This window comes from Tauraco erythrolophus, chromosome 5 (assembly GCF_009769465.1).
Source record: "Tauraco erythrolophus isolate bTauEry1 chromosome 5, bTauEry1.pri, whole genome shotgun sequence".
Lineage (NCBI taxonomy): Eukaryota > Metazoa > Chordata > Aves > Musophagiformes > Musophagidae > Tauraco > Tauraco erythrolophus.
In genome coordinates this window covers 46,737,583-46,764,614 of record NC_141469.1, presented here as the reverse complement: position 1 = coordinate 46,764,614, position 27,032 = coordinate 46,737,583, and the positions used below count along the sequence as shown (strand labels likewise).

Genomic DNA, 27,032 nt, shown 5'->3' with positions numbered 1-27,032 from the left:
TAAATATACATATAGCTACATACATACAAAAGAATTTGAAATGTAAGAGCCCTCCCTGCCCCAATTGGAAATACGACCACATACATAGTGAAGTAATACAAGTCATAATGTCATCTTCACAAAAAATACTGGAAAATGAAATATCCGCAGATTATAAAATACAGATCTGTATTTTATAAATAGTCATCCTGAAAAATTAGTAAGAACAAGTCTACCATTTATCTCAATGAGAACTAGGTCAGGGTCTCGGATTTTTTAACATAGCACTTTTAAACCTAGTCCTAACAAATACAATGATCACTTAACTGTGAAATAAGTCATAATTACTCTCATATGGAACCAGAAGTATTGAGTCATGAATCTCCAGAGTAGAAACAGATAATACTCCCAATAAAAAAGTGGCTTTTATCAGCAATGATAAAAAATTCTACCTAGCACTATAGCGTTACAGCTTTCACAAGGTGATGCCAGCTGGAAATCTGCAATCACACAAAAATCCATAATATATACGGTGTACTTCTGTTTCCTTCTTTGGACCTTTTTTGTAAGGTAACACGACAGGTAATTTCTTTATTAGAATTCATTCAAAAAATCTTGACAAAGATACCAACCACATTTAATATTGCTATAATGGCGGAAAATATTCAATCACAATTAACCTTATCAACAAGAGGGGTTGTCTAAACGGACACAATACTTCTAGCACTAAGTGCTATCTTTCATAAAGAGAATGAACACTTGTGCGTTGCCTAAATAATTTTTCTGTTTTGTTTGTGATTTAAACTGTTTAAAAAAGTTTGAGAATTTTTTCCGTGTATTGTCGCTGGGAGAAAGAGATACCAAGGAACGCTGAGATACGACTTTCAATGTGCTATTGACATTGCACCGCAGAACCCCTGAGCTCACTGTATGTTCTGTACACACGCATGCACACACACAAAAACATAGATATAAAAAAATAAAACCAGTGCATTAGGCAGAGCACCTGCTACATTGATATTTACTTTAGGGAAAAGAGTAACAATGAAAATATTTATGTAAGTTAGTTTCCTACTCGGTCTACATTGAATAGTTATATAAGGACAACATATAAAACCAACACAGAAAGATAAAGAAGTAATTTTATCAAATAAAGCATGACAATTTGCCTAATGAAACTTATCCTTCAAAAGCTATTTTACCTCCACGGTTTTGTTTTTATCGACTTCTGGTTTATCACTGTCAATTTTATCTTCGTTTTCAGTCTTGTCTTCAACAGGTTCTCCAGGTTTTTCTTTCAGCTTCTCTTCTATGTCTACTGGGGTGGAAAAATTGGCTTTTTCCAGCCACTCATGAGCTTTTTTCCTAGCCTGCCAAACAAAGAAACCAACCCCAACGTTCACTTCAAATACAGAATATCGAAAGATGTTTCTGAACATTAATTAACAATACATTTAATTACTTCCTTTTACATTCAGAAGTTTAAACATACCAAGCCACTGTGTACCATTTAGTTAAGTGTGTATTTAAGAAACTGTAGGGAGAAGCATTTCTGATGGCATAAAGATGGATTAACCAGGGATAATTCCTGTACAGGTATGATATTTCTAACCAACATCTAGAGTTGGTGTTAATGACAAAGTTACTAATATTTCAGCTTTATGAGGTATCTTTCAAAGGAATTTACATGGAAATAATTTTCCCAAATAAAAAAATAAGAAGGTGGTATAAAAAAAAAAGAAAAAAAAAAGAGAGGTAAGAGAAATGTCCTAAATTCTTAAAAAAAAAATAAATAGAAAATCACTGTATCTTCAGCTGCCTTCCCAGCCATGAAAGTAGATCAAAGTGGAAAAGCACTCTGTAAAAACTGTATAAAACTTTGTATAAAACTTCAAGTCTTATGCAACTTCAGACTACTGTTATGGTTAGTAGGAAATTTATGATTTCTCTTTTTCAACATGAAGTCAAATTAAAATATTTTAAGACCTAAGCCTAAGCTGGTCTATCTATGTAACTAGAGAGATAAACATTCATCTGAGCCTAAGATCAGCAGATCAATCACCTTTAAAGGGGCCTGATAGTAAAAATGTGACTAGCGATGTCACTAGCTTCTAGTTGTCCAACTTTTAGCCGACTGAAGCTAGATGAGACAACTTCCAAGACTTCACTTCTAGATAAAAAGGTCTGGAGATGTCCCTCAGAAGAATAAACATGATGAGCAAGAACAATAATTCTGAACCTGAACTTTGTTCCCAGTATGAAGACCAAACTGCTGTGCTCAGGAACTCTGTTCTGCTGAGACAACCCTGGTTCAAAGCTTTCTATCGTAGCCCATTGTGCTAGCTGGTCATTGCATCTGTATTGCTTGCAACCTCACTTCTTCTATGAAAGCTTTCCTATAGTCATAATTTTAGTCCCACTCTCCTGTACTTTGCTTTCTGAACTCTCTGAACAGAGACAGGCACAGGTACTGCTCTGTGTCAGATTTCAGAACAAAACCCTCCCTCTTTGTCTTTGTCCAAGAAACAGAGGGCAGCTCACGAACAGGTTCTAACCTTATTAAGTTTGTCAGGAGTAGCAGCAACGTGCAATTCAAACAGCAGTTCGGTGAGCATGCTGACAAACTCTTCTCCCATATCTGCTGCAAGAAAAACAAGACAATATTTTTAGGGTGTTAGCACTATAATATTTCACACGATCAAATATATCCAGTCAAATAGTTTCCCTAAGCACTCTGGCACTTGAAAACCAGTGACAGTGATACAACAAAGGGGGGAGTGTGTGTGTGTATATGCTTGAAGAAAGAAGCGAAAAAGCAAGAGAAGTACCTGTACAACCAGATATGCTAGCTTGACATTTCAACTACTCCTTCCACCCCATTGCAAATTCCATTAAGTTTCACAAAAAACAGGTAAGAGGAGAAGAAGCTGCATTATCCCTAGTTATCTGACAAAAATACACAGAATCATAGAATTATCTAGGTTGGAAAAGACCTTGAAGATCATTGAGTCCAACCGTTAACCTAACATAGCCAAGTCCACCACTAAACCATGTCCCTAAGCACCACATCTACACATCTTTTAAATACCTCCAGGGATGGTGACTTGACCACTTCCCTGGGCAGCCTGTTCCAACGCTTGACAACCCTTTTGGTGAAGAGATTTTTCCTAATATCCAAGCTAAACCTCCCCTGGTGCAACTTGAGGCCATTTCCTTTTGTCCTATCACTTGTTACTTGGGAAAAGAGACGCACTTCATGTCCCACAAAATAACCAAAGCAGAAGAGATATTAACCTCTTCCTTCAAGACATGGAATTAAAACTGCTGCAAGACTAGACACAAATAAGTTTCAGAGGAAACATATTGCAGAACATGTTCTTTATTGCTCTGTGTGCAAACCACACATAAGAGGTGTGTTTTCTTTCTATTTTAAGATTAAGCTTTGTTTTAATGAAGAATGTTTTCTGATCTGCTTTGGAGTAATGAGCCTTAAAGAATCTGCACTTACATTTCAAAAGATTTATGAGCAAAGATAAGTATCACTAGTATTCAAACTTCAACTTTATTATACATATTCCTTTGACTACTTGCAGTTGCCATATTCTAACATGCTCTAAGCTCCTAAAAGTTGTTATTTTGGTTGGTTCTGTTCATCTGCACTTACTGAGTTTGGAATCTTCATTAACATTTCCTGGGGGAATATACCAAATTCATTTTTTTCAGCCTGATGACGCTAAAAGGTTAAAGTCCCCATACTGAGCCTGACAGAAGTCCAGTTACTTAAAAAAAGAATTTTATGTCTTGCTGTATTTCAACTTTTTTGTTCATTTATTAGGTAAGGCCAGTTTTTCCATTTTTATGCAAATCTTCCATACTTGGCTTAACGTGGATGGCCATTACTCTCCAATGAGTTTGGAGATTTTGGTAGAACAGTTTACAATCCACAGTACCTTGCATCATGTGGAAATGTGGTGGAATCTGACACTCAGATTGTAATCTCCTACAGCAAAAGACATCTCACCCTTGCTTGTAAAAAGAGTATCTATCCTTGGTGCTATAAAATACGTAAGTATTTAGCACAAAGAACTCTTCACCTGCAATGACCAAGAGACTGAGCTTTCCCTTTAACAGCTGGAGAACAGGTCAAGAAGAATGTACTCTGGCAGGCCAAAGAGATGCACAGAGATCATTTAATTGCTTTCCTTACCAGTGAATTTTGGAAATGAGACTTTCAGGTTTTTGATACACTGAATTCACTTGTTCTTAAAACAATGCCAAATTGTTTTATAAACTGCAGCATGCTGAAAACTGATAAGCAGTTCACTAGATCAATGCAGTATTACCAAAATTGTTGATAACTGGCATTTTCAATTCAATACTCACTTTGGTTACAGTTTCTCTTAACCTCACATATGAAATTTTTTGTGCCAATGGCTTTCAAAATGTAGGTAAACCTACTTTTTCAGATATTCTCCTCTGATTATTTCACAAACAGCTGAAAGGAAAAGAAGCTGTAGTGAAAAATACATGAAAGAGTTGCATAATCAAAGCGAGAGGAAACATTAGAGAGAAGGGCATGTATTTGGCTTTCTCCTATTTGTGTCAGAAAATATCTTTTCCCTTTCTTTCTTTTCATATTGATTTTGCATCTATCTGACTGTTAAGCAAAGACACAAACCCCCTACAATACTAGTTTCAAAGTTGCCAAGAACAAAGCCTAGCACCAATTCTCTCCCAAAACAGTCCTCCAAAGATCACTGCAGTAATTTCTCCTTATGCAGGACTGAAAGTGTTTATGGTAGAACCTAAAAGCAGCACTAACATGTCTGAATGAGATCCTGAGAGTTTACATAAAACAAAGAGCCATCCTTTTTGAACACTTGAATGCAAAGTACTGGCCTTCCTCCTAGCTAGTCTTTTCTTTTGCTGAATATATATAGCGCTGACAAATGACATCATATAAATAACATGACTTTGATGTCGAGAAAGTGGCAACAAGTTAGCAGTAAGTGTTAATTAACTTGTTTTCAAATACTGCTCAGTGGCTAGATAAGATTTAGCATTTTCAAACACTATTAGTTAATCTCTGTCTTTTGTAGGGGGGTGGCTTCTTTACATAAAGGAAAAACCACAAGGTTTTTTGAGCTAGGAAGATAAATTAAAATCTTACTGAAGGCAAGTTAGTTGCAGTTTCAAACTGTTTAACAAGCAGGATTAAAACTCAAAATTCCTCCACAGAATTTAACATGGCCTACTACCTCTTGCTCAATTAGCTAGCTTAAGTAAAACTATGTAACACATAGCCTACTGATTTGATTTTCTAAGTGTAAAACCTATTAATGTGACTAACAGAACATATTGTATTAACTAACTTGAACTGAGAACACAAACTAGAATCAAGCCTTTTCTTCAGAGCAAGACATGAGCTGCATTTAATCCTGATCAGACAACCTATTGTTAATCTTTACTGTGTTTTATCTATGCTGGATGCTAAATTATGTTTAAAATTTTTGCTAACATTAAACATAGACCCTTGTCTTAGTGTAAATATAAATTATGCTTAAGGTCTCAACGAGTCATTTCAGATAAACAACTCCAGTTTAAAAATAAAACCAAACAACTCAAACCTAGACCCTAAAAGATCAGGTGTGCTCTCTGGAAAGCTAAACTTATTTGTAAATATGACCAGAACACTACGTGTAGTCAACAGAAAGTCACTGGAATCCAATTTAAATGATGTAACAAGTGGCAAACCAAAGTCTGAATGAAGCATTAATCTGTTTAATAAAACTGTGCTCCATGAGGGGAAACAGACATGCAAATCACATACAACATTACTTGTAAAGGTGCTAGATATTTTTATCTAAAAATGGCAAACAATCGTCATGCAAGGGTCTATTAATGAAATTCTTTAAGTTTTACAAAGTTTTATGCATTTGCTGCACTTAATAAAAACACTTACGATCCTGTGCATTAACAAATTCAGGATGAAGGTTGGTTTTCCCTGACTCAGGAGGATCATAAGAAGCCTTCACTCACTCTGATAAGATTTTAATGAAGGTAACATATTTTTGTGAAGGGTACCCAGACTAGGACACTGTCTAGAGGGGATGTGTCGAAGCACTGTACAGTGTTAAGAGCACTCTTGATGCAGTGTTGCATGGGCTACGGATTATGGGTGAGAGGCTGAAGAAAGAAGTAAAAGCTACACGTCCCAGGTTAGCAGCCTGACCACAGAATTGTCAGCTCAGCCCTAACAGAAAGCTACTCTGAGGAGCGATTAACATTTCCATTCTTTTGGTGTCCTCCAGTGGAACTAAAATTTATCCAACTTAATACTAATATATGAAATACTAATAAATCTTGAGCCTGACTGTACTAAAGGATGTGAGTATTTTTGAACTGCAGCCTGAAGTAACACCCTTTCAGCTGTAGGGTGGAGAGAACATGTGTGTGGTCGCTACTTCCGCTGTCACAGAGAGGAGGACTTGACTTACTGTGCCTTACTGCTGACTTATTTGCTTTTGCAGGGGAAAACCTGCAGCACGCTCTGAATTTGCCTTTTTTCTCCTTTTTTTTTTTTTTTTTTTAAGGTGCACATTGCCTTGGTCCCAGTCTATTTAGAAGGCCAGTTAATGTTTCCAGGAGCATGATCAGCAGCTGCGCTTCACTGAAAAAACAGAACTTCTGACCACAGAGAAAATATCACTTTGTGCAAGAAACAGAGCTTTTCCTAGAGGCTGGCTTCAAAGCAAGGAACTATTTCCCACAGAAATTAAGGAACAATAGACACCTCACGAATCCTTACTCTTAAGTAATACACTTTCTTGACTTCTATTTCTCACAAATCCACTTTTTAAAAAAGTAACAAGGGAAAAGAAGAGCACAAAACTCTACCTTACTGAGACTACAAGGAACACTCGCTGCCCCCGCCCTGAAAGGAAACAAAAAGCTCCCTCTGAGAGGCAACAGGCATAATGCTGACTAAGCACTGGTAGAGAGAGCAGTCTGAGCAGAAAAGACTTTCCAGCTAGAACGTGTGGATGTTAACACAATTTTCCTAACTTTTCTGAAGGCTAGAGAAAGCATATCTCATCATCTTACAAAATGTAGCTTTTATGGGTAAAGCACCCTGAGAAGATCAAGAGGATGTGGCAGAAATATCTTTTTATGCATAATTGTTTCTGAATCACAACAATACGGTGTTTAATGGCATGCGCCAGTCCTCAGTCAGGTCAAGCGTATTGTTTCTATTAGGTAGAAGAGGTTTGGTGTGGATCTCGGCGGCCTGGAGACATGAACTGTGGTGACTTTAGCTAACTTCTTATCCTTCTGTTCCCAGCCTGCTCTGGGGAATGCCAAAATTCCTGACCTGTTTAAGACAGACACCTATTTTGCCCCTAACCAAAGGGCCCACCCATTTTATTACAATTTTTGTGAGCTGACCTACGGACTGCCGTGCTGGCCCCATTCTCTTTGACGCTGAGCACCATGTCATAGTTACAGCACGCTTCTGCTACGGTAACCTCTTTTGCACACTCCACATGCCACCTTTTGCCAAGCAATACCTAGAAAGCAGCTTTGCCACTATGTTCCAAAGTGACTTTCCTTCAAAAAGTTCAGGGTTTTTAAGTTCCTCTATTACACTCTGATCTTTTCCCTATCTAGCAAAGGTGGGTGCAAGGTAAGCATGAAGTTGCTAAACAGAAAACCATTGCTAAACACTCCTAAACTTTCAGATTACACAATTTCATAAACAGATTCTGAAGGAAAACCTCAGTTATCCGAAAGGTTATTCTTGGTTTTGCTTTGCTTTCACTGATGATACAGTAAAGTAACACAATACTTCCTTACCTTATATTTTCTCTATCTCACACTTCAGTTACAACATAAATCCAAAATTAAGCATTGATCAGCTTCCAGAACTTCAGAATTATTATTAATTTTAATAACTTGCTTATGAGTATCAGGATATCAGAAATTATAGTTTGGATTGTAATTTTTTAAATTACTATATGCAGAAGTAACAATTGTTCATATGTTTAAGTTTCTGTATTTCGAATTACCTTTCTGTGCCTGTACCACTTCATCATCTGATTCCTTTGGAATAAAAATCTCCTTTATAGCAATTAAATCATTTTTCACAGTCTCCAGCTGCTCTCCATCAAGTGTCACTAAAAATGACTGAATCTGTAAAAGAAAGGGCAGAAAGAATTCCTAAACAAAACATAGGCTTTTTCTTAAATTGCTCATTTTGAGCCTGATACCAAAACAGGCAAAGAAATGGAAACTTCTATTATGCTTAAATCTTGTCTCTAACCTTCCAACTTACGTAGATGCACTTTTAGTTCTCATCAACAAAATATGTTGAGTATCACAAAAATTACACCAGCCTTGCAAGATCATCAGGTCTCTACCTTCACCCAGAACATTTGTTTTGAATTATAAAACTGTGGTTTAATTGACAGCTAAAATTCAAAACCATATTTATCATACAGGCCTTATTAACTTTAGCATGTTCTTCAGAGAGACATATATCATTTGTGTACCTCCAGTAATGGTATCTTGGGGTAGTTTTATGGAAGTTTAAAATCAAACACAGTAAGGAAGACTTAGGAATTGAGTAAGTAATCTGGAATTCATTTTAATTCACTATTCTCTAGCTGTAGTAGGTATGGCATTCCTGAATGTATCAGGGCCTGATACAAAACCAAAAGACATCACCTTCCTTGCCAATTCTGAGATGACATCTGCACAGTGTCACAAGCTGATACATGGTCCTAACAAAAATAACTTTCAGTTGCGAAGTTGTTTGTTTTGAATTAATCTTAGAGCCAAATTTTTTGTGTGTTGAGAGTGATTTCCTGAAGCCCAGGACCGGCCCATGGGACCAAGACAGCTTTCTCCGAAGATGATGAAAAACTTAACATGCAGCTGCAAAGCGAAATTACTGTAAAGAACAATTTCTTACCAATCGCTTTGATTAATGCTGTCTGCATACCGTACCTGGGCTTCACTTTCATTTGACAGGATTTCCAGAGCTTCAAGATGAGACAAACCTTGGAACTCATCAAAAAGTAGTCCATAATGTGCTGTTCTTTCAACTGTAACTTGTTGGGCCCGCCTCTGTTTCTCTTTTTCTTTAGCTTCTCGCAACAGCTGCAAAAATATACATCATTCCTGTTGTTTTATTGGTAGTGCTGCAGGTATGCCAGATTTTATTACTTTCTGCTTTTCTAGGAAGTAGTAATAAAATTTGGGACTATATCACACCTGCAGAGCTGAAATTTTAGAGCTGAAATATCTAACTTCTTTTTTGATAAACTTCTCTAATAAAATATTTAAGTAGCACTCTAAGTGTGGTTTTCCCAATGGTAATTGCTAACCATCTTTTTTTGACAAACAATGAACACACAAATAATCTTGCTTATGTTCTCAAAAGCAATGTCATCTATGGATACCATAAAATAAATTTAGCCACCAACTACAATGAAAGGAAAATAAGAAGGACTATTTCATACACAGTCTTAAAGAGTCATGCAATCCATTCCACAGACCACAATATGGGAAGAATATTATTTCCAGGACCTAGTTACCTACTTGCATAAATAATGCACCTACATAAATATTTCCTATAAAATATTTTTACCAGATACAAAAGTCAGTTTTATATGACAGTGGGACTGACAAAAGACATTGGCCTAATAAGGTATGACTTCCACCAAAGGTGGGGTAGAACTATACTTCATATACTTGGGGATATTTTGGAGTGATCTTCTTATACACTCCTATCAGTGTGTAAGAGAGATAGAATAGTGTAGAGAATGGGATCTTCTATTCCTTCCTTCTGTTCCCAGGAACAAATGGCCTCTCCTATGAGTTTGCTACAGTAAAGCAGGTAAATACATCTGAACTGCATCTTAAGTCACAAATAAGCCTCTGAATGCAGGTGAACTCTCGTCACTTACACTACTGCATCATTCAAAATTTCTGCAGTATTATCTTCAGTTCTTCATTTACTACAAAAGACATGATGGTAGATTTTTCAGTCTCCACCTTCAAAAGCTCACTCACAAAGTTTTATCTACAAATCACTGAAAAGGAAGCACTGTGTTATGTGACCCACGAGAACTGATTTATGTCACTTTCTGCCTCAGATTTTATGTGTGAATTCACGTGTATTGTTTAGGAGGGTATTCGCAAAAGCTCATTTTAACCCTGTGGGCCTTAACAAGAGCCATTTGCTTTTGGCTTACTACAACAGTATCGGTCTGTTTACACTTACAATGACCAACACTAAAGATGAAACATTTCCTTAAAAGAAAAACACCTTACTCCTCTCTAGAAGGAAGTAAACACGTAGTAACCTTAAATTTTTTTTCAATGTCTGTTGATTTCCACAGCCTCCCTCCTCTCAGTGTCCGCAAAGCTAAAATAATTTTGTACTGACAGCACTTATATTTATGTTTTTATCATGTCTCTCAACTTTTGAACATGAGTCATGACTGTGTAAGGGTAACAATAGTTTAGATAGACATTAAGATATAACTTTTCACAGCTTTAATTCCTAATGAAATGTATGTCATATTCCAGTATTACTCATTTCCAAGGAAAGTAGCATAGTGCTAGTAACTAAGAAATAGTCTACAGCTATCTACAGCCATTATAAAAACCCCAACAATTTAATTCTGTCTCCAGAGTGTCATGATTTATCATCACATAATAAAATCAGCTATTGTACATGTCATTATGCAGAAAAGATGACTTTACATTATCTTTTGTGGTTCTGAGAAGAAAAAAAAAGCGGAGTAAATATAAAGCACAATATTTATTTCCATAAGCCTAGCCAATATCTACTGCAATAAAAAAAGCCTCTCCCTGAGGCATCTGAAATTCTGGAAAAGGAATCTGAAACTGCATTGACAGAGCTGTATTTAAATAAATCCAACCTGAGATAGAGAAACTGTTCTTGCCATCAGTGTTTTGGTTCTCTTAAATCCAGGATCACTTTCTGCAAGGACATTCATGGTTGTCTTCCCAATAAATTCCAAAGCATCTAAGCCTCCAGATAATACACTTTTCCCCTGTATAAAATAAAGCAATGCGGTTATTTTCTTTCTGCTTTATGCTAATATGAACTGTAAAGAGTGTTGCTTTTGCTGACACCATCTTTGAACATTCAGGTCCCTAGATTTTCTATGCGTTAACTAACAATAAGATTGATACATTTATAAAATTATATTACCTTGTTCTGAACATATTTTCAAAGAGAAAAAAATGAACTATACAAATACTTGTAGCTAATTAAAAGACTTACGCTGGAGGAAACGTAACAGCTGTTGCCGACAAAAAAATTATGAATAAGGCCACCTTAATTTCATCCGAAGTGGCATCTAGTCCGTGGGAACATATTTTAGATATGAATTATATGTAGCCAAAGTCCATCATGAACAGTATGATCCTGCCTTACCTAATTGATTTCTAAAATTTTGACACTTATGATCACTCTGGAACTGTCTATCGAAATACAGTTGTTTTTCCTGTGCCTGTGCATTAGCACTCACCCTCACTCATCACTTTTCATGTACACTGAAGAATTTTCACTGGCTAAAGATCTCGATTTCAATCTGGATTATGTATCTGTCATATACTCATGTGCTGATGTAACCTAATATAAATGGAAAACCCTATAAAGTCTCCAATGGCATTACAGGCAACTTACTGAGACCTTAAGTTATGCTTTTTGTTTGGTGACGTTCATTGCTGTAGCCTCTTGAGGTTTGCACAAGAAAACATTTCTCTCATTTGAAAATCTTATACAATGCTCAGGTAATCTTACTGGTGCCCAGCTCTCACAAGCCCTATGATGCTCCAGATTCTGTAGCAACAGTCTTAGGAATAGTCCATAGGAATCTCCCTATGCTCCCAAAATCTTTGGTATTAGAGTGATGATGCACTCAGAGTGAACTGGATACGCACTAAAACAGAATTGTCACTTTGTAAAACATGCTCAATGGGGACTTAGTCTCCTATGCTTTTTTAGCTGATGCTTAAAGTCTTAGAATTTCAAGGGAAGCATCATACTGAAAAGCCCAGACGAAAACATTTGCATGATAATAGTCTGAAAAAAATGTTGAGGAAAAAGATGACACAAAAATTGATTTGGAAACAGTATGGTACAGGATTTTGATCTAATCTAGGTGGTCCTGCTCAGGCAGGGGGATTGGACTAGATGATCCTTTGAGGTCCCTTCCAATCCCTAACATTCTGTGATTCTGTGATTCTGTGAAAAGCTGAAACACAGAAAACCAGAAAAGGATGAAGTGCAACACACAATATAAGAGAACATACACGGAAAGCGTAATAGGAAAGAACCGTGGATAAAAGACTTTGCCTCACTGAGTTTGCCACCAGACCACCTTCCGGGAAGGCTAAAAGGCTAATATGGAATGAGAGCCTAGATAGAGGGGTGAGGGCGAGGGACTAACAATAGAGTTTAGTAAAACCATTAAAAAAAGTAAATGGAGTATTTTCTTATTTTATCTGCCTTCAAAATGATAACAAAACTTGCCATACTTTCTCTGGAAGGACTTAACTGTAAAAAAAAAACAGATGATGGTACCACAACTACAAAAAAGATTCCCCAAGAACTTGCAGAATTCTATATAGTTTAGGAGAAGACCATATTTTCACATTGAAACTGGTGCCAAAGTAGTAACTGTGTTTGACTATTTTTTTTTATTTGATACAGTTACTTTGCCAAGGAAGAGACTCTAAACAGACTTACAACAGAACTGTTTTTACAAAGACCTATGACCTATAACTGAACAAACTCTACCTGTTAAATGTGACCTACAGTGAAGACGCGAATAAAAATGATGAAGAATAACTAGAACAGAGAGGCAGCTAAAATGACTCACTGTGTTCTGTACAGCATTAGTGATAGCTGACAACATGCCACGAGATCCAGATGAAGGAGAAGAAGGAATATTCTCAGAAGAGCTTTGGTCCAAAGAAACTTCTGCTTCTAACGAAAGAAAAAAGCAAGCTACAGCATACTTTCAAGTCACAAATTACAGTAAACTGGATTCTGGGATCAAAATCTTAAAATTCTGTAAATTGGATGAATTTAGCAGTGTCAAAGAGTTTTGTCCAATTTCAGTGAACTTGAACTTACGTGTAATTGGACTTTCAGCTGCAGGAGGCTCTGCTGTTTCCGAAGATGCTGAACTGGCATTATGAATTCCTAGGGTAGTTCCTGCTTTTTCCTTTACTGCTGTTATCCCATGACCTGCAGGTAGAAGCATATTTCAGACTATATGATCAGAAAACTTACTACTAACAGTGCATAGCATTCTTATACTCTATGAATGATGACGATCAGAATAACTATTAAACTTACCTCAATTGCTTCATTTTTTCTAGGTTAATAATTCACTCGTTCTACTATATCCATTATAGTAACTGACTAGAAATTATAAAGCTGAAACATAATATAAATTACTCTGAATCTGAAATGTAAAACTTATTTCAGTGACAGGTTTAAGTTTAGTTCCCTGCTTTTCAAAATGCTAAACAGTCTATTACAATGAGTTTAAACAGAACTTGATGGTCCTCCTAACGCTGTAGGGTTTGGTCTCATCTAGTTCTCAGAAGTCTAGAACAGTCAACCCACAATTAATGGACTGTGGGTGACTACAGAGCTGAGGTAAGGAATCTGCTCTTCAGTCTGCTGCATTGGTGCTAAGTTAGCTAAGTATTTTAGGAATAATCACTCAGGTCCTCAAATTTATTTCAGGATTTAAGCTCCTCAGTTGTTCATTTGAAATCAAATTCTAAAGTACCTCTCCTCAAAGGAAAAATATACTTTGTAAAGTCTGTTGGTGTCAGATGATACAGACTGAGTTATTGCTCCAGTGGTAATTGATTTCCTACAGAGATTTTACCACCTTTACCTGACACATATTTAGTGACTCTCTAACTCTCTGTTCTATTAAAATGGTCCAGTTTAATGTAAAGAATATTATCCGTGTGTTTTTATCTGAATAATTTTGACAAAATGGGCTTGCTTTGCTGCTTTTCTACACAGATTTTATTTACACTTGCAGATCACATGGACTGGTAATATGCTGCTATAGGACAGGGTTTTGCTGGTAGCCAGGAAAAGGAGGCAGTAGCTTCCTAATACTCATTAGCTGTAGCTGAAAAACTCGGCTCTTGAAAAAGACTACCCTCAAATTGTCTGCCTATTCTGCTTCTGGACATATCCATAAGTATGTTCATTATATGCTTCTCTCATTACAAACGACCCAGCTAGCACATCTTCCTCAGCTGGAAGTTTCTGCACATCAGCTGAGACAATAAGTAAACAACCAATCTGGCGAGCAATATTTCTTTCCAACACAAAATGGAATGGCTTCAGTGACCCTATTTTATTTTTTCTTGCACAGTACACCATTACTGCATCTCATGTAAAGCTGATCCCTTCTAGCAATAGGACAATACAGAGTGCTTTAACTACCTGCCTAACTACTTACGAGAAGTATTAATGACAATGTCATCCTTCTTTGCTTTTGTTAACTTAAACTGAACTGTAAATAGATAAATCATTTCAGAAAAGTCATTAATACAGATGCTCAGGCAGATACATAGGCATCTAAGGCATGAAGTCGAGCATAAAATGTCCATACTTTCCCAAAGTGAAATGTGTGCACTTTCTATTAGACAAGTTCAAAGCACTTCTTCTGAGTTACATTAACTACAGCAAAATAACAAGTGCTCTGCAGTGTTCTGAATATACATACACATACATGTGTGTGGTTTTAGTCATGCAAATATGCTTTTGAACTTCTGATTAAAGGAAGATGCAGCAGAATCATTTGAAATGGAGTAGGAAGAAGGAAAGCCTAGATATAGGACTCTATGATTTCCAGATGGCTTGCACATCAGGTGCTCTATGAATTCAGTAATAAATATACTCCAGAAAACATATGGGAAGCAGCACTACTGAAAGATCACACATAAAAAAACTGGAGCATCTGGAGGTAAACACAAAGAACAGATGTCCCGTAGGGAACAGACGAGCAGAGAAAAATGATTATTTATACGACAGCATAAGCTGCGTCGGATCCTGATGTTTTACAGTGAAACAGAGAGACTAGGCAGGTAAATGCTTTTACCTGTTTCAAGAAAACATGACCTTTGTCTGTTTTATCTAACGTCTTACAAAATAAAGCAGTACATAGAATCATAGAATCATAGAATGGTTAGAGTTGGAAGGGACCTCAAAGATCATCTAGTTCCAACACCCCTGCCATGGGCAGGGAAACTCTCCACTACATCAGGTTGCCCAAAGCCTCATCCAACCTGGGCTTGAACACTTCCAGGGATGGGGCATCCACAGCTTCTCTGGGCAACCTGTTCCACTGCCTCACCACCCTCTGAGTGAAAAATTTCTTCCTTATATCCTGTCCTAGTTTTAGCTGGGACAGAGGTTTTTTTTTTTAACAGCTAGAAAAGCTCCATGTTTTGGTTTTACTCAGAGGCTCACTCTGAGAAGAACGCTGATAACAAGCTGCCAAGGACTTATCAGTGTGCCAGAGTGCAGAAGCACGGTGGGATAAGGGGGGAGCATAGCTGGGACAAGGGGGACACGATTCCCCTTGTGATTTGTGTGGAACTTAAGACTGAGGGCCAAACTGGCCAATTAGTATTCCATATCATGCAGCGTCATGCCCAGTATAAAAGCGAGGGTCAGACGGGAAGAAGGGCTTTTGCGCTTTGGCTTTTGCCGCTTTTGCTCTTTTGCGCTTGCTGTGTTTTTCACTCTATTGCTTTGCTTTTTTTTTCCTTTCCTCTCTCTCTCTCCCAGTACTCCCACTCTCGGAGTACTATCTCTCCCTCTCTGCCCCTCTCTATTTCGGGGCCTCGCGTTCGTCCGGGATTTGCAGTTTTCGGGACGAGACGGGCTTCGCATACAAGGGGGTGGTGAGCACCTACACTGTATTAAATCATCTGTATTAAATCATTCTTATCTCAACCCACGGGTTTCACGTTTATCCTTAATTCTCTCCCTCATTCCTGGGGGTGGGGGAGGGGGAGTGACCGGCTGTGTGTGGGGGGGACGGTTTAACCTAACCCACGACATATCCAATCTAAATCTGCCCTCTTTCAGTTTAAATCCATTGCCCCTTGTTCTATCACTACACGCCCTTGTAAAAAGTCCCTCTCCAGCTTTCCTGTAGGCCCCCTTTAGGTACTGGAAAGTTGCTATGAGATCACCCTGGAGCCTCCTCTTCTCCAGGCTGAACAGCCCCAACTCTCTCAGCCTGTCTTCATAGGAGAGGTGCTCCAGCCCTCGGATCATCTTCGTGGCCCTCCTCTGGACCCACTCCAGCAGCTCCATGTCCTTCTTGTGCTGGGGACTCCAGAGCTGAACACAGTATTCCAGGTGGGGTCTCACGAGAGCAGAGCAGAGGGGCAGAATCACCTCCCTCGACCTGCTGGCCATGCTCCTTTTGATGCAGCTCAGGACATGGTTGGCTTTCTGGGCTGCCAGCGCACATTGCTGGCTCATGTTGAGCTTCTCATCCACCAGCACTCCCAAGTCCTTTTCCTCAGGGCTGCTCTCAATCCATTCTCCGCCCAGCCTGTACTTGTGCTTGGGATTGCCCCGACCCATGTGCAGGACCTTGCACTTGGCCTTGTTGAACTTCATGAGGCTCTCACAGGCCCATCTCTCCAGCCTGTCAAGGTCCCTCTGGATGGCAACCCTTCCCTCCAGCGTGTCCACAACACCACACAACTTGGTGTCATCTGCAAACTTGCTGAGGGTGCACTCAATCCCACTGTCCAAGTCACCAACAAAGATGTTAAATAGCACCGGCCCCAGTACTGATCCCGAGGAACACCACTCGTCACTGGCCTCCACTTGGACATTGAACCGTTGACCACAACTCTTTGAGTGCGACCATCCAACCAATTCCTTATCCACTGAGTGGTCCATCCATCAAAACCATGTCTTTCCAGTTTAGAGACAAGGATGTACATCCAATTGTACAGGACATACTAAGTTATGCACCACAATGATTTAAGTCATCGCTGCATAACTTCTTACCTCTTGCAAAATCTGTTCCAATGCAGGTACTGGAGAGCAGCGTACTACTTTGTCTAATCCTAATCTCCTGCACATTTTAATTAGTTCAATTAAAATATTAGCATGAATAGATTCTGGAGTCCTTTATTTACTCCCCAGATTCCTGGGACTCACTTAAATAACTATTAATTGTGCTTTTAAACTAATGTAATAAGACACTCCATGTCACATTCCTTTCCATTTCTCCTGCTCACAATTTTTCTTTAGGATTTGAGTTGATAACAAAATGCTATTGATCTGTAATTATATAAAAATTTAACTATGAACATTAAGCAAAAATTTCCTTTTAAAGGTTCATGAAAGAGCTATGGATTTTCAGATTAATTTTCCAGGTTTTTTTCTGTAACTAAACATGTGGAATTTTTTTTTAACATTCTGTAATTTGGTTCTCATAGTTTTGCAGACAAGCTTACACCTCCAGAAAAAGGAAGCACACAGCTGCTGTACTGATATTTACAGACTCGTAAGAGGCAGCATTTTCCGGGCTGTGGTTACACGCACTAGAAGGATATGAAAATATTTCAGGTCAGCTAGGAGTGGTTTTGCTGAACTAAGCTGTATGGCATGTATGTATGACTACAACAACAAACCCATATGAGATCAGGAGACCACAACTGAAGCAAGTCAGCGCCGCTAGATACACACACATGCACAAACACAGTGGAAGAGCACGTTACTTTGGAAACAAAAATGATTATTTGCAATCTAAAAAGGCACGGAAATAAAAGAGGTTACGGGAGATAAGCCTACATTTTAGAGATAAAGGTGTGCTGGTTTTGTTACAGTGGGTGTGGTAACACAACTGAGCTGATATTGTAAACCTGGGAACGCCTCAGATGCCTCCATTTACTCACTAGCAACAGCAGAGACAGAAAAGCTATGCAATGAGTATTGTTAACTGCTTGCTTTTTGAAGAAAGCATGAGTTTTTTCCTGTGTTGCTGCTTTTGTTTTTCTTGCCTACATGATTTCTTTTATTTCTACTGGCCGGCAATTTCAACAGAACACTACTGTTCATCTGCTAGGTGGGATCTTTCATTTGAAAAGGAAGGTTTTGCAAGCAGCCCGCAAAAACGCGATCTGCCTTTGCATCTGCCTGATCTGCCCAAGGCCAGATTACATAGCGCTCACAAACGCTTTAGCCAGATACGTCCCACTTCACTTTAGGCTCTCTTATCTTCCACCTCCCAGCTCAGTAGCTCTGGATTCCCCACAGAGTTGAAAGAGGCCAACAGACACCTCCAGAGGGCAGTACAGCATGTCTGAAATCCAAACTATTCTCTGTAGGAATGGCTGTCTCCTGTCAACCTTGTGCTCCCAGGCAACTGGACTCCCTACTTCAGTGGTACAGATGGGGAGGAAGAGTTTGAGATTTTGTCCCTGGCTACCACAGTCTTTGTCACCTGTGTTGCACCACGGGGACACTTCTGATGAACAATCCATCAAAATTCAGTCTAGTAAGATGAATGAAGTTTCATCTAGTTCAAGCTGAAGATCAAGGCCGTAAATTCACATCTGACACTGACCATGAAACAGGAATCTGAAGATGGCTGGGGAGGAATCACTCCACTATATGGAGTATAGGTGTGTGGAAAACCCAGCTGTGCTCTGGATTTGTACACTAAAATAGCAGGACCCCATTGTGCTCACTTTGAGGCTATCCTATTAGCAATCCATTCCCTTCAAGGCTTTGCAAAAATCCTCTTCCTGGTAGTTAAAACAAAAACACAGGCTAGATTCTGATAATACCTATGCTATCCAGTCTGTAAATCAGGAATAATTCCAATTAAGCTAGCATATGAGACTAGTTTCAGATCTCCTTATTGAAATGGTAAAAGGTTTTAACAATAGCAATAGGCATAAAGGCTGCTACAACAAATTATTGGTTTTCAACCTCTTCTAGATTATAAGCCCATGTTAAAAGACATAAAGAAAGCAAACAGGACTGCTATCCCCAAAAGTATGTCCACAATTCCTCCCATCTGCTACTTGCATTCAGTATTGTTAAAAAGGAAGAACAGTGAAAAAGGGGCTTGCTGCTACAGCAGCTGTAAAGTGTTATTTACAAAACAGTTGAGTGACCACCATATGATTTCAGGCCCAAAACCAGTTTTCCCTTAATCACGTGAATTTATGCAATGAAAAAAAAAGTCTTCTGAAGAGATTACCTGTCCTTTTTATGACCACATAAAGTACAAGCATAACACCCAGCCTTTGGGTTTTTTTATATCGCTCTTTATTTCACAACAGAGGAATTGCATCTATAGAGAATGGAAGAGATATTCACGTTATTTCAATACTTTAGTTTCACATTATCTGAGGCATTTGCCTTTCCGTTCTGCACAGACTTCAGTTTAAGCTACGCAATGTTGATTATTACATACCCATGCGTAATAATATCCAAGCTCACGAACACAGTGACATCACAAGTGGCATTTTGTTCTGTCATACTGAGTGACAAGAAAAGGTTTTCAGCACACCAGGGAGAACCATGGGTGTCTGATATTCCCGTGTGCCACGCTACTAGGTGAAGAACTAGATGAAGAATATACACAAGCATAAAATAATCAAGATAGCAGTTTATTAGCTCAATTAATTAAAAGCAATGCATGATGCATTAAGCAGCTTTACAGTACAAATTTCAAAGACCTTGCAAATTAAACAGCCGGGTACTATTTTTTATTCCTTTTATTGTGTAAGAGGTATTGGCATTACCAATGGCACTAGAGGTAAAAAAACCTGGAGGGAAGCACATGCATACAGCATAAGAGAGAAGAGACTGCCTGGAAATGCAGCTCGTTCAGCACCGTAACTTAAGCACCTTGTGAATGCCATAATTCATCCATGCAAAAAAATACAGAATATGAAAGGTAAGGCTTGTAGGAGAAGGTAATAACCTTCATTAAGCTAGCAGATAGCTTAGATGGCAGAAAAACCAAACAGGCAAGCTTTCAAGCATACAAGCTGTTTTTAAAAATGGAAGTACAAGCTTGAAGTACAGACTGAGAATATATTTTGCCTCACTTAAGCCCTGGGGATAATAGGTTTGCTATTAGAGTTAAACTGACCTAATGGCTTCTTGGTGCTGGTACGGGAGGTTCTGCTCCTTCCATGTTCCATATTTGTCCCTTCTGCTTGCCCTGGCACTTATCTCAGTGAGTTAGTTCAAGGAACTGAAGAGGCAAAAAATAGATTTTTCTTTCCTCTAGAGTTATTCTTATGTCAGTTTAGCTTCATGAACTGGATAACTGGGAGCTCAGGGGAGCATGAGTGCTGGCACAGGGAGGAGGAAGAAACACGGAAGGAAAAGAGAAGTGCAGGACTGCACATTTCAGTAGCTGCTAGCCATTAGATTAACTTAGGTGCAACGGTAACCCACTGTTAGAGCAGGGTTTTATGAACACTGTTACTAAAAGACTGGATGGTGTAATTGCTGATTTATTAAAAAATACAATTTAAAAGAAAGAGGGTAAAATGGTGATGATAAGTACAACAATCTATGTCTCCAGATCATAGTGAGCCTACTTCTCCCGTCTCATCATCCCAGCAACTATTTCAGTGGGTCTACTCCACTGTGGTTTCACAAGGTGGGAAACCAAACTTCTCGCGCCTTTTAAAAGAAAACTCTTCACCTCATTAACGAGGCAGATTCAATAACTTTCTTAGTGTGACATCTAGTGTCAGACACTAAGCATGGTTCAGGCAGTGACTGCTACTAATCCAAACACGTTACAAATTCTGTTATGTAGAAGAGTATCACATCTACCTGTGGTGGGGACCTTGATCCAAATAATGTCAAAAGCAGTTCAAAGGCAACAAATATTTTCTTTAGAATACAAAACCAACACCAAAACAATCACTGGCTATATGTGCAGAGTTAGTTAAAGAGATAAGATACAAATTATAGGATAGATTTAGATTAGATATAAGGAAGAAATTCTTCACTCTGAGGGTGGTGAGGCACTGGAACAGGTTGCCCAGAGAAGCTGTGGATGCCTCATCCCTGGAAGTGTTCAAGGCCAGGTTGGATGAGGCTTTGGGCAACCTGGTGCAGTGGAGGGTGTTCCTGCCCATGGCAGGGGGGTTGGAACTAGGTGATCTTTGAGGTCCCTTCCAACCCAAACCATTCTATCATTCTATATGGAAACCACCTTATTATCAACAACTAATATCAGCTATGCTAAACAAATCAGAGCCATGCAGTAAAAACAGTAATCTGCTTGGGAGTTCTACCTCAGGGTTTGAATGATAATGAAACTGAGAACCTTGAAACAATCATTTCAGCTCAGTCTTAAAGAGAAAGAACTGTAAGAAAGAAATTTTTTTACAGTAAGAATGGTCATTCACCGGAACAACCTCCCCAGGGATGTGATAGAGTCCCCATCACTGGAGGTTTTCAAGATGTGACTACACACTGTTAGCTAATCTCATCCAAGTGCCCTTTCCCATAAAAGCATGGACTAGATGATCTTTCGAGGTCCCTTCTAACCTGGGCTGTTCTATGACACTATTTGTTAAAAGCTGAATGTATTTGGTTAGGCCTTTAAGATGTTACTGGTCTACCTCAAACTGTTCCTGAATATTTTTACAGAGTATAATTTTGAAGAAAAATAAGGAATAGTAAATATTTCTCATACTTAACCAGACGAGCAGCTGTGTTGCACAAAGATAATGACAGAGCAACAGAAAAATCACATATTGAAGGTGTTGCTGATAAGTCTAATTCCAAAAAAGCAGCTTTACTTAAACCATTTGCTACACTGAAGGAAAAAGCAACATTAAAATGGATCAGATCATGGCAAATCTATTTTCTGATACAGAATAGGAGATGAAGTGTTGGTTGAACTGCTCAGATATTAAAAGGAGTAACTTGAAGGGGAATAATAAATATTTAATAAAAAGAAAAAAGCTTATAGAAATTCCCAATAGCTTTATTTTTTTTTCTCTCTCTCTCTCACTAGGAATTACCATACTGAAGCAGATACACGGTATATGCAGTCTCACACTCTGACTATGACAGTGACAGACAGTAAATACTTCATAGTATCAAGCAAAAATTTCCATAACAAACAACTAGGAAATAAGCCCTCTATATCAGGAATATAAACTGTTGCTTTGATTTCCTGCTGCATTGATTTCCTGGAACAAACCTAAGATTATCTATGTGGTCTTCCAAGTTACCTTGGGTTCAATGAACAAGGAAGAATATACATTTGATTTCTGCTTAATTCAAAGTCTATTTTATTTAATAAATTCACAGAGAAAAGTTAGATCCAAAATTATTAGATAGTAATATGGGAAGTCAACCCTACTCTGATCCCAGGGTCAGGAAGTCTGTCTAAGTTGTAGATTCCAGAAAATGGGAAGAGAAAACAGGGGAAATGCTGCTTTACGTACATCTAGTTTTAGCCTCTCTCCCAGTTGCTCTTGGTTGCTGCTAGAAACCAGATAGTAGATGCGTCTTCAGTGCGACATTGTGCAACCATTCTCATGTAAAATCATAATTATTTTTGAATTTTCTTTTTCCTTTTCTGCATGTGGATGCTCCTTTGCCTAGGCACCTTGACCTGTTCCAACTGTGCTCATTTTTAAATCATAATAATTCTAAAAATATATATACATAGTGAAGACGTGCCTATTCAAAACATCACACAACCTTATCAAGTCAGGCTGCCTAGACAACAAACTTGTTCACATATTTACATTCTGTGAAGATAGTTACGATGCTGATACAGTCAGATCATATGTTAAGAAGCCAGTATCAATTAAGCATGAAATTTTAACGTGTATGAACCAAGATGTTATATGGCTTACATAAGAATGAGATCATATAATTAAAAAGTCCACAGAAGTCCACAGGTATAATGCTGCCAGCAGGTTTTACAGACAAAAGCAACAAACAGCTGTAAAAAGGTATGTCTTGTTTACTTACTAAACAATAAGAAGGGATACAACACACATTCTTGTTTTGTCTCCCAAACTTTTTCCAACAGCACTCATCGTTTCAAGGCAAGCTCATGTCACTCGGGCAAGAAATCTATGGCCATACTGCCCCACAGAAAATGTATACGCTTTGTGATACTAAACCAATTGCTCAGTAAGGCCAAGACTTCTAAGCAACAGAAGACTCTAAGTGAGATTGCCACTGCAAGCCTGCAAGAACAGTAACTGTTTGTAAGAAATAATTTTATTACTCACAAACAACATTAGAATGGCCATTTGATAGAATACTATTTATTGCAAAAGCTAAACAGAAAATAAATATGGCTATCTCACAGGCAAAAACTCAATGACCTGAAAGAACTGTATTTCAAGAAACCCACTGCTTCAACTATGAAAATGAACTGCTGAATTCATCAGCATTACATTTCCAACTGATCAACAGCAAAATTACTTTTATGCACATAATTTTCTTCTTTAGTTTTTACATTAAGCCAAATTCTTTTCAGAATGCTGCTGTTATGATGGTCTGAGAATGTAAGAGAAGCAAGGCTCATGGAAGTCTATGAAAGCAGTACCCTTTATCAGACATACTAATAGTGTTGGCAAAAAAATGGGCAAAATTTTTGACACAGAGGCCCTTCGTCAAGTCTGAAAGAGAAGTGCTAAACTTTAGGTTAAATACAAGTTGAGCACACTTACGTAGTTCCACAGCTAGTTAAGCTGCCCTTGTCCCCACTGGTATGTTCGGTATGTTCCCATCATTTCCAATTTAGTACCACTTGGGTGATCAAATAGTGAGCCAGACTAGGGAACTGACAAACTGATCCAGCTGAAGATCCAGCTCTTACTTCATTTGTGCTTTTCAAAATCACTCCCATAAACCAGCTCCCCATATCACTACATGAAGGCTACTGTTTGCATAAGAGAAGGACGAAATACACTGCTGGGGCAGGGCAGGCCTGCTCCCTTCAGCAGCAACCTTCACTTATGTCACCGTAAAGACATCTTAGAAACCCATGCTGAGTTCAGGTATGTTAACTGGTTGGACTGTCTGAAAGAAAAGGTAGTTATGGACTCTTCAGTGTGGGTGTTACTAAAAAAAAGAGAGGACAAGAGAAGTCCCCTCCTTCTCTGAGAAACAGAAATAATTTATTGCCCACGGGAACGGAGAAGGATAAGGAGGAGAATTATTTAGCCTTATATGGGATCATAAAACCAGTATCTCTGTTGAATCTATTATTTTTAGTAACTAGTAATTAATTTTAATTCCAAGGTTCATCTTTTGAAGGTGTTTTGTGCATCCTTCATGAGAATTGATTAGTTAATGGCTTAGTAGCTGTTTTGTGAGAAATGATTTCCAGCTGGTAACCAGATGTTTGCACGCTTCGCTTTTTGTCTGTGAGTTTTCGATGTGAAACACCTAAGTTTTACCTAAAGTCTCCACAAGAGCATTTTGTACTGACATCCCATTGGAAATGAGAGTATATGGTGAGGGAGTACAGGGTCTGTGTCTCAGTATGTCGTTCTACTCTCTGAAGTCTGGTGTGATAGCTTAACGGTTTCACTGGGTGTCAATGAAAGCTGGAATGATTTACAAGTGAATTCACATTGTACAGATAGAAATCATGGTGTATAAACCACAAACATGCATGTGCACGAATCTGGGCTGGAGTGCTTTGACTTCAAAAACCATAAGCCTTTGGCTGATAGCAATTGTATCAGATTATCTATCCTTTCTGTGAAGAAGCCACAATGAGGTAATTCACCAACTTCACAAACAAGCCTAGTACCATGTCCATAATCTGACCTGAAGAAATATGTGCTTTGACAGTTTAGGAAGGTCCTTCTTTCTATTAAAAAAAAGTCATGTTTGCCAAGCATGTCAGGACAAAACTGTTTATGAATCTTTAAGATACGACATTACTGTGACTAATGGCACATTAAAATCACGATTTATTTCCACGTACTTTACTGACTGAACACTTACCCACTGTGGCAGAAGCTGACGACAGGAGAGACTTTCCCCAGGTACCCCAAGCTCCCCATCTACTTGCTTTAGATGAGGAGTCCACGGCCTATAAGAACAAAAATATTACTCCACTGTTTAAAACTCATTTTTTCCAAAGGCAAGAGGAAACACAAAGAATCTGTCAGGCAACAAAATCTGGCATTTAATAAATGATGACAGATTGGGTATTATGTGGACTTCAAGCTTCTGTGCACAAGAAAGCAGAATGGGAAGCTTAGTTTAGGTCATCTATTCCTGAAAGCACCTAAAACTCCAGAGATGTCTTTACAGATGTCCTAATATTTCTTCAGGCATCCGATCCTATAAAGCCATACAAGTTTATTAGGGCTATTACTAGGGAGAGACAGGAACCTTCCTGAGTTCTACTGTGAGCCAGAGTTAGAGGCTTCTCTGCCTGAGTCTCCTCACAGGTGTAACCCAGTAGACGTGCACAGGGAACTCCTGAGTTCAATAAAAACACAGCCAGAGGAGGTGCTGCCCATGTTTTACATTAATGTGTGGTATCAAGCAATTATCATTATTCCATATTTAAATCATATTAAGAAACTGTTGCCTCACAAAAGCCCCCAGTAACGTCATCCATACAAAATCAACAAAAACCAAAGGCTGAAGTATCCCAAGACAGGTCTGCATTGTGCAGTGTACAGACCCCTGTGGATGGAATGACTGGTGCAGAGACTAAACCAATGTGTTTTAACCTTTTCCAATTTGTGGATGAAAATTTTTCAATGGAAACAAGAACATCTTCAGCTATGTCACGTGTATCGGGTTTGGATGATGTGTAGACCGTAAAAAAGCCTTGTTTTTCTTAGTTTTCTTTTGTTAACTTCTTGCAATTACTTACTGGAGTCCCACAGGTCTGTGGATCACAAATCAAAAACTACTGGCCTAGAACAAATCAAAAACTACTGGCTGTTTCAACAAGCCTTGTGAAACACACACTGTTTTTGTAAAGCCAATGACTTGAAAACTAGCAAGTACAAGATTCAGTGCTGTATATGCAGCTTAAATTCTGTCCTCTTCTAGGTTCATTCTGTGAACTGAACGAAGCAGAGTTGTACAGAAAGCCGGATAACAAAATCACAGGAGTGCTATATCTATACAAAATGGACTAGATTGTTAGTAAGATTTAGGTTCTGGTATAGTTTTATTGCAACCAAAGAGAAATCCAACTATTGCTAGTTTCCAAAAGCTTGGTGTTGCGATTTAACTTATTTTATTCCCACGAAGGTTTTCTGTATATAACTCCCTAGGCTTTTGTGAAAAACAGTGTACATTGTACAAAATCCTGTCCTTACAAAGCAGGGAGGGGAGAGTTTTTGTGAAAAGAAAGTAATACTTACTGGACTGCTTTGTTCATGCAGTGTTTCTTCAGATTCAGGTTCTGCATCAAGGCTTACGGTCTCATTGCACTCACTGGGCGTATCTTCAGTCACCTGTCCACTGGAAGGCAGACTTTCGATTATTTTTTCAGTCAAAGGGGTTTTGTTAATAAATATGTCTTCCTCCTGTCCATTCCTGGCACTCTGAGTGGCCTGTCCATGTTCATCTTGTGAAGACTCATGCACGATCTCAGCTTCCACAAGGTGCGGTACTGACTCAGCTTCTGACTCGTGAGGCAATACCTCATTGCTGGGCACTTCCACTACTTCAGGTTTTTCTTCAGATGAGATGCCATCACTTATGTCTTCAGACATTTTCAACTCTGAATATAGAAAATACATTCTTTTAGTTCCCATAAACATTTGAATAACTATAAAATAATGCAGTGTTTACCACAAACTATTGCAGAAAAACACACAGCCTTGATGTAAGGCCTCCGGGAGCACGGAGCCCTGTGGCACATACATCATGCCAGCACTGGTACCACAAGGATACTCTGAATACTCTATTCATCTTGCAGGATCTCACTCAAGCACAAAGAGCA

At 38.5% G+C, this 27,032-nt stretch overlaps 1 protein-coding gene across 1 annotated transcript in view; it reads right to left on the bottom strand.

Annotated features, from left to right (window-relative positions):
- FAM114A1 (family with sequence similarity 114 member A1) overlaps window positions 1-26,802 on the bottom strand; it is a 38,738-nt gene extending 11,936 nt beyond the window's left edge. The window contains exons 1-9 of the mRNA XM_086612485.1: window positions 26,449-26,802; window positions 25,064-25,151; window positions 13,157-13,270; window positions 12,900-13,006; window positions 10,929-11,063; window positions 8,986-9,138; window positions 8,046-8,169; window positions 2,535-2,620; window positions 1,182-1,349 (exon numbers count right to left, since the gene is read on the bottom strand). Coding sequence (XP_086468611.1) covers window positions 1,182-1,349; window positions 2,535-2,620; window positions 8,046-8,169; window positions 8,986-9,138; window positions 10,929-11,063; window positions 12,900-13,006; window positions 13,157-13,270; window positions 25,064-25,151; window positions 26,449-26,802 — 1,329 coding nt within the window. The remainder of the gene's footprint in view (window positions 1-1,181; window positions 1,350-2,534; window positions 2,621-8,045; window positions 8,170-8,985; window positions 9,139-10,928; window positions 11,064-12,899; window positions 13,007-13,156; window positions 13,271-25,063; window positions 25,152-26,448) is intronic.
- Between the last annotated feature and the right edge of the window lie 230 nt (window positions 26,803-27,032).